The following is a 12,439-nucleotide window of genomic DNA, read 5'->3' on the forward strand; positions in this document are numbered from 1 at the left end:
GTTTGGGTCTGGGCAGGTATTTATGGGAGGAGATGGGGCGTTAGGAAACCCAGCCCAACCCATCCAGGACTTTAAAGATCGATAGCAACAGTTTGAATGTACGCATTTCCGGGGCAGCTCTACATGTGTGCTCAGAAATCAACTTCCGTTCAGTGAAGCTTATAGGGAAGTGAGTGCAGGATTTAACAGAAGGGTTCCTGATTAAAACAAGCCTATGGAGTTTATTTCCAGGGCAAACCTTTTCCTGCGTCAGTGTGCATAGATCCAGCTTCGAGGTCCCCATCCGCCATGAAGCTCACTGGGAGATCCGGACTCTCAGCCTAGCCTACCTTACAGGGTTGTTGTTAGGGTGAAATGGAGAGGAGGGGAAGCTTGGAAGCAAGCCGGCGTTCCCCGCAAGGGGGCAAAAAGCAGGATGTACTGAAATCAGACAGATGCTCTGTGCGAAACGTTTATCCCGCTTTATTGGCAGGAAGCGCGGGAGACCCGAGCAGCCCGTTCGGCTGTTTCCGTGCATTCCGAGGCAGAGCCCGTTCGGCTGTTTCCGTACATGGCGTTCGGCCATTTCCGTCAATTTCCGAGCCTTTAGGATGGGGGGGGCACAGGCTTCCGGAAGTTGCCCGTATTTTTTTCTTCTTCCACATTGACTTTCTCTCTACTCCCCAAGCAATAGAAAGCCTGAGCCACGCCCCCTTTCCCGCAGAGGCCCCGCCTTTGCTTTCGCTTGAGCCGACCAATCAACTTTCTTGCGGTCCCCTCGGCTCTTTCCGGGCACCGTGGGAAGCTGTGTCGGCTCGGACTCGGGTCTTTCCGCCAGCCCGGTGAAGCGCGAGAGAAACGGCGATGAGGTCCGCGAATCTGCCGCTGGTGCTGTTGAGCTCTGCTTTCGGGTGTTTCCGGAGAGCAGGCGGAACTTCCCGAAGCCCGGCGGAGGCGGCCATGTTGGGAGCCGCCGCTGTGTGAAGCTGAGGGGCGGCGAGTGAAGCTCGGGCATTGGCGGTGGAGGGAAGACGGTGTCCGAGCCGGGCTCTGGAGGCGCGGTGGGGCTCGGGGGGCTCCAGCCAGCCCCAGACTCGCTTCGGGTCCCGGGTTTTCGCCGCTCGGGGTTGTTCGACCGGTGCGGCCTTGTCCCAGCACTTTATCCCCGGCCTCGCGTGAGCCACCAGACCGAGCACCCCGCGCTCAAGCCCGGCGGAGCGTGGGCCCCTTCATGCCGAGTCGGTGCTGGTGCTTCGCGGCCACCCATTGAGCCCCTTCTCCCTCATGCTGGTGGCTCGGCCGCCCCCCTCGCCGTGAGGAGGAGGAACCTGACCCCTTCCAGCTGGGTCAGGGGGAGGAAGAGGAGAAGGGGAAGGAGTTGAGCAGCCGGGGGGACCCCCCCTCAGGCCCTGCGAAGGGGAGCCATGTCGAACAGCGGCCGGAGCCCTTTGCCCACCCTGACGGAGAACACGGAGCAGGTAGAAGGGCTGGACGGGGCATCCTCTGGGCGTGCTGGGCTGGGTGGGAGCAAGTCGGGCAGCTCGGGGGCTCCGAGGGGAACGTGGCGTGCCGGGGGGCGGCGAGGCCGGGGCTGTCAGCTGCGTGTGCGCCGTCTGTGCTCCCTAATTAACAGCCGCATGCGGTGCAGCGAAGGGGGGCGCTTTCTCTGTTGCCTCCTGTCACGAGGATGGAGCGGTGGCGTGGGGGGGCTTCGCGGGCTCTGCGCTGGCGAGGCAGCCGTGGAGCAGGGCCCCTCGCAAGCGCCGCCGCCTCCGGCACGCACAGGTGTCAGTCCTGCACGGGAAGCTCGAGGGGTCCTGCCCCTTCAAGAGCTGGGGGGACGGGAGATGTGCTCGGAGCCGGCAGACTGCTTCTCTCCTCCTCCTCTCCCCACCCCGCTGCAGTGGGGGGCTGGGGAGGTGGTGGGGAAGCTTACGGCCGTCCTCCTCGCTATGGCCTGCTTGTTGCACAAGTGACCCAAGGTAGCTTATTTCCTGCAAGGAACCCTGCTGCGTGTCCATTTCAGCCTCACAACAACCTGGTGAGGTAGGTTAGGCAGAGAATCCTGGTTATCCAGTGAGCTACAATGCGGAGCTCCCAATTCCCAGTCCAGCGCTTTAAGCACTGCGCCCTGTAACTTGTCTTCCCCCCTCTACGACTGGCCCTATTCCTGTTCCTTTGAAAGAGCAGTCCTCTGGAGCGTGCAGAAATCCAGCAGTCGAAGGAGGATTGTCCTGTCACTTGGTGCTGATGCCTTCCGTGCGCCTATGCTTTGTAAGTGTCGCAAAGGGACAATGACCGCCTTTCCCCATTCGAACAGCCTTTCCCCCAGAGGTGCAGTTGCATCTGGCTCAGTTCTGCTTTCCATGCAATACTTAGAGGATGCTTCCTGCAGCTGTTTTCCACGAGGGCTTGTCACGCTTCTCGCAAGACAAGGCCGTTGCTTTGTTGCTATAGCACGACTGGGGAGCTTTTCTTGCACGCACAGACTCCTGTTCGAAGAATTCCGCAGCAGGGCAGTGAGAGAGCCCAGGTGGAAGTGAACTTGTGGTCAGGCTTGAGTGGGAAGAGGAGGCCTGGTTGAGAATTTTCTTGGCTTCCCTTTCACCTCTGAAGACAGACATGTGGGTTTTTCAGGGTGGCAGTGACAGTGTTGGCCATGAGCAGGTTGTAGCTAATAGGATTGGGGAAAGGCCAGGAATTTGGGAAGATTATTGTGTTTCAGTATGATACCTCTGTGCCCCTGCTTCCGGTTTCTAGGACTTGTTAACTGTTGCTTGGGTGGGTGATTTTGGAAGAAACCCACTGGGGGAAGGTGGAGTTGAAGTGGTTCTGGAAGATCCTGCTGTCATCTCTTCCCTCACCTCTTGTGGAAGGGAACATCTTGGGTTCACTCTGAGAGGGGTTGCACTCCGTCAGAGGACTCCCCAACCCTGGCCTTCGCTTTTGAGTCATGTATGAATGGTGGTGTCTGGCTTGCTATAGTGGAAGGGGCAGCTGAAGCAGGCACACGAAGGAGAGGAGAGTTCACTAAAGGTTGGGCTCGGTGGTTGGTGCCGTCTTCAACATGGGGGTCTGTCAAGCCACCTCCTCTATTATTTTCATCTGCAGTGGACCTGGTGAAGTCCACTGCAACACCGACTTCATGCTGGGCAGAGAACCACGGGGCAACGGCCTCCTTCCCGTCCCATCTCCCCATTCCTGTGAATCACTTGGTACGGTGTGGGACGCCACTCCTGTCTTCGTGCGCACTCTGGAGTGCTATAGGGACCGGAAGGGCTGCTTGACGGCAAAGCGGTCAGCCAGTCCTTCGGTGTATCAATGGGTAGTATTGACACTGGGCCTGCGAGGCCAAACAACACCCTTATTTCATCTTGGTTGAAGGGCACAGAAGTGCCTTGTCTCCTGCACGCATTGTGAGGAAGAGCGTTTTCGTGGGTATCGTGTCTGAGGATGGAATTGGCCTTATGCCGAGGACAGAAGGTAGAGTTGGTTATCGGAGGAATACTTTTTACAAAGCATGCCCTTTAACAGACTTTTCCCTGCAGTGACAGCGTTTGCTTCTGTGGCGTAAAAAGGAAGATGATAACAAGTCGCGGTTGCATCTCTTGCTTTAGTTCATGCTTAAACTTACCATGTGCTTGTGCCACTGGAGGAGAGTCTGCTCCTTAGTCCACTGCAGTGAGGCACTGGGGAGCATTGCCTTCTTGGTGGTGGTGCTGCTGTCTTTGTAGATGTTCCCTCTTTCAAGAAGACTCCCATGCCAATTCGTGCTCCTTGCTAATTAAGACCTCCCTGGGTCAGAACGCCCTTGGTGCAGTGGATTGAAATTGTGGCCGAAAGGCATATGTAGCTTTACAGTTCAATTGCTTTAAGCCTGCAGAGCTGGCCCTGGGCATCTGCCAGAGGGCTGCAGGCTATGGGAGCGGGGGCAGGGGGGAGAAGACAGTGCAACCCCCCCCCCCAACACACACTTCTAAGCCTTAGGAATTGTTTGCTTGAAAGCTGCACCACTGCACCAGTTTTTTGAGATTTGTATCTTTTTTGCTTTTTAGAAGTTCTCATCTTAGATTTTGAGCTGTCTTTCAGGACCCTTGCATGCCCCTTTAAGTCACCAGCTGGGCTTATAATGCCAGATATGGAAAAGGCTGTTGTGGGGGCCGTGCTTGGTTGTGTGGTCGGGTGGCTCGAATGCTGGACTGGCCTTGCCCATGTTCATTTCCCTGCTCTGCCTTGAACTCGGAGCATGATGCTGAGGGCTGATCCCACTCCTTTGGCTCCTGATGATAAGAGAGCACTTAAAAATGTAATAAACGTATGTTCTGTAGGCCAGACTTTCCCAAACCTGGTACTGTCTAGATACGCTGGACAACAACTTTCATCATCCCCAGCCACAGTAGCTACTAGGTGTTCTAGACCAATGCACCTGGAGGGTACCAGGTGGAAATAAATAAAACCGAGATAAGTAACAGATCTTCAAACTGGTGAGAAGGAAGCACGCTCCGTACCTGCCCCCTTTCCTCTGAGCTGTGGCAGGATGGAGGGAGGGGAGCCACCTGGCCACAAGGAATAGGTGCTTCTCTGCTTCTTCTCAGCCCTGTGTGAGAGGGAGAAATAATCCGCATGTGCTCCTGCATTCCTCCTACTTACGTTGCTTGACTGCCTACAGAACCAGCGCTTGCTCAGAGCCGAGAAGAAAACCGCTTCCCACCCTTTTTGTCTCATTCATCCCTGGTATGTGCCTCTCTTCTGCTCTTAAGCTTCCTGCTCTTGTGGGTGGCACTGTGCAGCTTCCGCAGGCCCTTAATCGGCTTGGTGGGGCAACTTATTATTTGGTTGGGCAAGAGGGGTTGATGGGGAGAGCGTGCCTCCATGGCAAGGGGAGCTGTCGCCCGAGGCTGAGACTTGCCACCGCCTTTAGCAAGTGTCCACGCCCCGTTCTTGCCGCTTGATCCCAGGTCTAGTGCTGCTGCGTCAGTGGCTTTCCTCTGCTGTTCAGGGGAGACCAGAGTGGGAGACGGAGCTCGCCGGAGGTGGCACAGTCCGCAGGGAAGTTCTCTCGAGGGAGCCAGGCTTGCCCACAGGGGCTTCCTCGCAGATGGTGCACCCCGTGGCAATGGGCTGTGGGTGGTGGACGACGGGAGGAAGGGCTGTGGCTCCACGCCTGTCCCGATTTGCCCATGGAAAGCCCTGGCATTTCAGCAGGGTCTGGGAACAGCTCTTGTCTGAAATCCTGGAGAAATAAATCCTCGCCCCACCAGGCAGTAGAGCACTTAGTCCTCCCGGTATGGATGAACTACAAGTTTCCCATTGTCCACGGCAACGTACACAGTGCTGCCTTGTTCTCTTCCCTCACTTCATGTTGCTTCGCGGAGCCTAAACTCCTCTGTGAAGCTCCGCTGATTCCCCTTCACCACTGAGGAGGAATCATGCTTAAATCAGACATGTAAATCAGCCCACAAATTTGACCATCCGGCCATTTTTGCTACCAACTCGCCGGCTAAGGGGCAGGGAGCATTTATTCCCTTGCTGGTGATAGTGAGGTAAATCCAAGGCAGCACTGAATTGGAAGCCGGGGTGATGCAGCTTTTGACTAGGGTTGCGCTGTCTCTTTGTGAAGCTTGCTTGACCTCACCTGCTTCACAGTGTTTTGTGGGTGAGACCACGGGGTGAGAAAGAAGCATGCGCCATGTCGGAACTCCCTGGAGGAAGGGCATGGCATTTTACAAAGCCGTGTGGCTCACTGTCACCCACAATTAAGATTCTGCCTCCCTTTTGCCTCCTCGTCTTCCCAGCTGTTGAAACGTGAGTGTAATATGCGTCTTGGGACAGGCCCTCTCTCCCTTTCCCATCAAGTGCCAAACCTCGTAAGCATGAGACCCTCATAAGCTTGTTTCACATCCCACTGTGCCACTGACGTGCCGTGAAGGACTTTTCTTGGGCCCCTCTTGGTCTTCTGCTCTGTATTACTATTTTATTTTCCCGCAATTAAATTTTGACTCTCTTAGCATGGGCTTTGATTTGTACCCTGCCTATGGGAAATCATTTGGAAAAGCCTGCATGTTCAACCAATTACTGTTATTAATATACGATGAAGAATGAAAGAGCTCTTTTGGACCTTCCTTGCAAAAGAGTGGGGGTTTGCCTGGAAGAGCCCGTGCCTGCTGCCGCCTGCCATCCAGCGGGTTGAGGAGTAATTGAGGGCAGGTCTGTACTCACTTGACTTTCCACTATTGCTGCTTTTTCAGTGAGGAGGAGGCTCTGCCTTTTGTGGAGGAAGGTGAAGGGTGGGGCGATGATGGGTGCAGCTGTTCCGGTTCTGCAAAGACTGCGAGTGTCTTTGTGACACGCTGAATGGATTAAGGGGAAAGGTAGCAGGGATCGGTAGGGGCGGTTACCCAAAAACACCAGCTGTGAGAGATGGGCCTGGCAGGGCCTTGAATTCCTTCCACCTCAGTGAACCTCCACCCACTGGTTCTGCTGTCCTTCCCTCTGGTGAGCTTCCTTTAGACCCTTAGCTTAGACCCTTAGCTTGAGCTCCCTCCCATGGCTGCCTTCTACTCTGCGTCTTCTCAACACCCCCCCCCCCATACTTTGGAGGAGCAGGTCCCATCCTTAAGGCCTTTGGAGCTCAGAAGCCTCCAACTTAGGATTTCGGTCTCTCTTCTTCCTTTTCATATGCAACCACATATATGTGTCTTAGCAACAAGGACGGGTAGCGTGGAAATGAGACAAGTGTAACAGTGGACTAAATATATCTCTAGCTTCCCTTCTGTTAGGGGTGTTGCAGGAAGGAAAGGAAGAAAGCAGCTTTCAGTCTGGGGCCTGCTGCCGCCACTGCCTCTGATCCCTTCTGGCCCTTCATCTCATCCACGGTTTTAAAGCAAGTGTTGGCTGGAAGAAAGGGAAGCTTATACCCCTCTCTGGTCTGTGGAGCAGCAGTACTTCTATCATCTCATTCACTATTCTCAACAATTCCTTCAAAACAACTATATTTCGCTGACATTTACCATGACTGATAATAAGTACTTCCCCCCTGCACACATACACCTTCTTTCCTTCACGGCTTCAGCTTAAATTAGTCAAGGCGCTTGAAAAATACTAGAAATGCAGTTGTTACAGGTAACTGAATTGGACAACTGGAATTTGGATTTGATTTTTTTGGCGGGAAGTGCTTTTCGGAGATTCCTCGTCTCTCCTCACCACCACCTTTCATCAGTTTTACTCTTGGAATACGTGGTTGCTCTTTCTTTTTACAAACACCTTTTGGCAAATCTTTTTGGTTGTAATAACCAGTCCGTCCAAGTATCCAGGCCACACAAAAGAGCAGTGGAAGAGACACACTCCTTTGCCTAGGCTGAATGCTTGTGTACATGAAGCTTAAACCCTGTTATATAATGTAATCGTACAAAATTCCCTTTTTATTGGAAACACTCTCCCCAAGGGAAGACTGGTCCGCTCATTCAATTATCCAGATGCTTTTGATGTATCTACAACTTTTCAGATAAACAGTCCTTGTTTGGCTGGATGGTTCTCCTACTCAGGGAAAACTTGCAGCTCGGCCGGAAAGCTTTTAATCCCTTTCCCAGTTGACCTGTACAGCTGCACCGTCATCTCTCTAACATAGCTCTGCTTTTTCCTGTAGGAGAATCATGCAGTATAGGTAATGTAAAATGTTCCCTTCTACCCTGGAAACACCTTCATGCTTCTTTCTTTCCATCAGTTCTTCATAGAGCTGTTAATGGGTTTTATAGTTTTATGGCTATGTAGGACACAGTCAGCAAGGACTCAGCCTCCATGAGAAGAAGTTGCGAGGGCAGTGGCATTGGGGCCCCACAGACCAGAGCTGGCTTGCCAGTCTCTCTCTTGGCTTCTTCCCTCCCTCTTCCCTCCCTACTAAGCTCCAATCTCCAGTCAGCTGAGCAGATGGAGGAATGGGGGGGATGCTGAACCTCCCCCCCTTGCTAACGTGATTGGCAATCTCAACTTTTCTGTGCTGTCCTCTCCCAGCAATATGGAACCGTAGGACATTGCCCATGGGGATGGTTGCGGCCTCTCTGCGGGGGCAGTCAGCTGCCTTTGGTGCTGAGTAGTGAGAAAGGAGGCCTTTTCAAGGAATTGTGCTCCGAGAATGGCCCAAAATATTCTGATGTGCGTCTGCAGCTGATATGAGGGAAGTCAGCTTCCTCGGTGGGCGCCTTTCCTGCTCTGAGGAGGGAAAGTGGGCTAGAGTGTGAACGGAGGTGTGAGCGAACATGCCACTAGAGTTTGAGAACTGTTCCGCTCTGGGGTCTCCTGTATTACTTAATGTCTGGTATCCACTCTTTAGCTCTTCCCAATTTAATTGACATTTCCCCAACGATGCCATCCTGTCCAACCGCACACCCCTGTTTCCTGAGAAGAATGAGGAAGAGAAAAGACCCGGCTGACAAGGATGTCACACAGAGAACTGTTACCCCTCTGCCTTGAGACTTGGGCAAACAGTTGCGGCTGTGACAGCTCAGCCCAGCAGTTCTGAAGCGGTGAGATTTCAGGCCCTCTTGTCAGTCTGCCGCCTCTGCCCCAGCTTTTTTTTTCTGGGGGGAGGGAGGTCAAAGCAGATGTAGAAAAGGGACTTACGTGACTGCGTTTCTGCCTGGATCCAGGTTCACTGGGGACTGTGCTGATAGAGCAGGCCTTCCCAAGGTAATCAACCTGGGGGCTGAACGCCAGCCGGACTGACAAGGCCAAGCAGGGTCAGCAGCCCTTCGTTGTCGCAGGGAGGATTCACACGGAGACAGCCTCGGCTTGCGGCCCGGCAGCTCGCCCCCCTGCGTTCACCCCCATGCAGCCTCGCTTGCTTTGGCGTGTCTCCGCTTTCGAGGGTTTGCGTTCTTGCTGCAATATTTGTTGCGGGGAGAGGAGAGGGAGAAGCGCTTCTCGCATTATCGATGCCCCAGCTTTCCTCTCGCCTTCTTACAGGTTCCCACAAATCACATCAGAAAAACTGGAGGGTAGACGCAAATGTGGTGGCTTGGCAGGTGGCAGGTGGCATCCCCTGAGTGTCTCCCATGCATTTGGGTCCCTTTGCACGAGAGAGACGCTGCGCAGTGGCGGCCCATAAATTCCAGCGGCCAGATACCAGGAGCGCCCTCCCTTTTATTAAGTGCATGTAGGAGGAAGGTTCCTAACCAACGCTTTGATCCTGGTGGTGGAGGAGGAGGAAGGTAACATTTCTTCCTCGCCAGACTGGTCGGACCCGTTTTGATAACGATTTGTGTTTTCTTTTTCCAGGGCCACACAGTGCCGTGTGGGGGCCGGGAGAGAAAGACTCAGAGTGCTGCGTGTCCGTCTTGCAGGCCGCGCTGGGTAGCTGGGGAGTGCAGTAAAAGGCCACTTGTGCAAGGCTCGGGCTGCCTTGGGGCGGCAACGGGGTTTTGCCATGAAGAACGTGAGCCTTTGCAAATCCAGCCGTTTGCAGGACATGTGATCTTAGTAATCTGTTAACTGGCGGCGGCTTCTGCTTTTCCTTGGTTTTTCATCCGAGGTATTCCTAAAGCTTCCATTGGTAGTTTTTCACACCCGCCCAGCCCATGTGTCTTGGAAAGAAAGTCGGGATCTAAAAGTAATGTAGGAATGATATCCTGTTTGTTTAGAAATGGGAACTTGTACGGAATCAGCTTTTCAGCTGCTCTGGATCACTTGGCGTACTGCAAAGGAGGGGTCTGCTATAATTCCTGCTACAGGGCCCCTTGGGGGACTGTTGGGGGATGTGTGGATGGAGGGGCAGTGCCTTTGGCTTAGAGTGATTTGTTTTATACCTAGAGATGGAGTTCTGTTTACAGGGTGAATGACACCCATTCCTAGAGTGTTGCCGGTTTCTAATGCCAGAAATTCAAAATACGCAGGGGTAAAAACTCCAGGTTGAGCAATACAGGACTTAGATGAGAAGCAGGTGGTAAAGTACCCTTTGTATATAAATCTATTTTTAATTAAAAGTACCTGAATAGAAGGCTTGAGTGTTCTCTTTGTGCTTTTTCCTACTTTTTTTTTTAAATCTCCCCTGTGTATTATCCATCTTAAGGTTCATTCAGGGTACACAGTGTTCCGTTACAGTTTCAGTTCGGTAAACCCGTTTCTCTAACTGCTGACTGTGTGTGATGGCACGTGTGTGGATTCACGTGCCTTCAGGTGCAGAGGTTTGCTGTAGGTTCTGTTGCTGTCAAAAGACTAATGCTAAGAAATTGAAATAAAGATCATCTCCTTGCTGTGTGGAAATTGCTTCTTGCCTGGAGATACACCTTCTCGTTCCTGATTCTGCTTTGTAGTAACTGCCATGGCTGAGAAGTGAGTTGGTGTGGCTGTCGCCATCGCGTTTGATGTGTGTGCACGGTAGCCAACATGGCAGGCACCTGATGTAATCCGACTGGTTCCTTCACAATAAAGCCAAACTAATTATCATAGTTTTCCTTCAGACGGTGTCGATCCTGCATGGCAGTTTCCAGATCAGAAAGTGCAAGTAGTAAAATTGTCTTCCAAAAATAAGGGCACCTTTCTTTCCAGTTAAGCAGTTGCAAGCACCCTGGGTGTTTCCAGGTGTGGACCACAGAGTGGATCACTGTTGCTTAGGTCAGCAGGAATTGCTTTAATTCTGAGGGTGGGGAAGTAGAATCTAGGCATTTCGTGTATCATGGTCTACTTGGAATGGATACTTAGCAGTCCTGGCACCCCTACACAGTGACTACGGCCCAGTAGTTCTAATGCTTGCCCTGATGCTGGTATCCGAACCATTTTACAGTTCCACCAAACCTCATTGTGAATCTGTTGAATGTGCTAAAGCACTGCAGAGAATTAAAATAGTGACTGCTCAGCTTGCAGGAGCCGTCACTTGGACAGCCATCTTGTAATGTAGGCTGATATTAACAGATATTCAAGAGAATAGTGCCTTAGGGTTGCCTAAGGTCACCCTTGCCAGAGGGGAGATATAAATTGGGAACTTCCTGGTTCAACTCTTTGCCACTGTGCCCCTCTGGCGCTCAGCGGGACTGTGATTGTGGATTGCTAATGTTCATGGAGTGTGTGTTTACACAAGCACTTACTACAGGAAAAGTGAGCCTTCCTTGCCAGCAGTAAAACCCGTCGTCTTGAGGAAGACCAAGCATGCTTGCCCTGGTATGTTGTGACGTGCACCTCTTTGGGTCAGGTGACTTGGAAGAGCCATACTTAGAATAATTATTCAGCACTCGACTGAGCAGGGAAACGACTGTTTCTCAGGATCTTGTCTCTCCACTCCCATCTTCCCACCAGTTCCTGAGACCAGAAAATAGTTCACCGACCTCTTTCCTTTTCCATTGATGCTTGGCATCTTGCCTAGAAAGCGTGAACTTTGCTACCCAAGTCCTGTTCATTTTATTTTATACTTGCGTGGGCTCAGCTTCTCCAGTTGCAGACATAAGAGAATATTTTTCATTTTGAACTAGAATGCCCTCCAGATGTGTGGCACTATAGCTCCCAGCAGCCCCAGCCAGCGTGACCAATTGTCTTTGGTGATGGGAGTTTTCAGCTGTCTATATGGAAGGCACCCACTTGGGGAGGGCTGACACAGTGTGCTGCTCTAAATACCAATCTGTTTATTTATTTAGAAAATTTTTATGCCGTCCCATTTGCCGAAGCCTCAGGGCGGCTCACAAAACATTAAAATATAATACATTAAAAATGCAAAACGAATTTACAATATAAAATAAGTCGCCCTGGCCAAAGAATAAAATAAGGAAATAATTTTAGCAATTAAAATGACGTTTGAATAAAAAGGTCTTCGCCTTGCGCCGAAAAACAAATAACGACTAAGCCCCTTTCACATTGTTTCTCCAAATTCTTCCTCCAGGTAAGCAGGCAGCCTTCAGTGTCAGAACCCTGCTGGTGTGGGTTTAATGTTTGGGGTGGAAGGGTATTGGCAGAGGGTCTGTGGGCGCAGGTAGTTTTCTTGATGGTGGAAGCTAGACAAACATTTCAAATGTCTTATCCCTTGATGCCTGGGTTATCAGCCCCCTGGGATGTTGGTAGTAGCTCCGCAGGTATCTTTCCTCCCTGACCCAAACATTCTTTTGCTCTGGCTCCCAGAGATTCCTCTCAGTGGACAATTTAATCATCAGTGCTCGTCTCTGCAGGCATTATCCAGAGGATGTCAAGCACTTCCAGTGGCTGCATCTAATTAATTGGTCTCACCTGTGGAGTTAGTCAACTTGTTCGAAGCTGCAAGAATTTTAAGCATCCAAGTGGGGAGCAGCAGTGTGTGCTGCCTTGGTTTGGTTTTTCCTTTTTTTTTTTAACCTCAGCTTAACCTCACATTCAAGTCCAGATGACCCGCTTTCCTTTCCTCCTTACACTTTTCATTTCCAGTCATCTTGCCATCCTGGGATACCTGGATTTTAACTTAAAAAAAGAAATGTAAGGCCTTGTGGGGCTTTTGGCGGGGACATTG

The 12,439-nt window shown here is 51.8% G+C and overlaps 1 protein-coding gene across 1 annotated transcript in view; it reads left to right on the plus strand.

The window, feature by feature from the left end:
* The first annotated feature begins 913 nt into the window (after positions 1 to 913).
* MARK2 (microtubule affinity regulating kinase 2) overlaps positions 914 to 12,439 on the plus strand; it is a 94,207-nt gene continuing 82,681 nt past the window's right edge. Inside the window, exon 1 of the mRNA XM_044448320.1 lies at positions 914 to 1,457. Within this exon, the coding sequence (XP_044304255.1) occupies positions 1,404 to 1,457 (54 nt within the window). The 5' untranslated portion in view covers positions 914 to 1,403. The remainder of the gene's footprint in view (positions 1,458 to 12,439) is intronic.

Source organism: Varanus komodoensis, unplaced genomic scaffold, assembly GCF_004798865.1.
Source record: "Varanus komodoensis strain SLA01 unplaced genomic scaffold, ASM479886v1 scaffold55, whole genome shotgun sequence".
Taxonomy (NCBI): domain Eukaryota; kingdom Metazoa; phylum Chordata; class Lepidosauria; order Squamata; family Varanidae; genus Varanus; species Varanus komodoensis.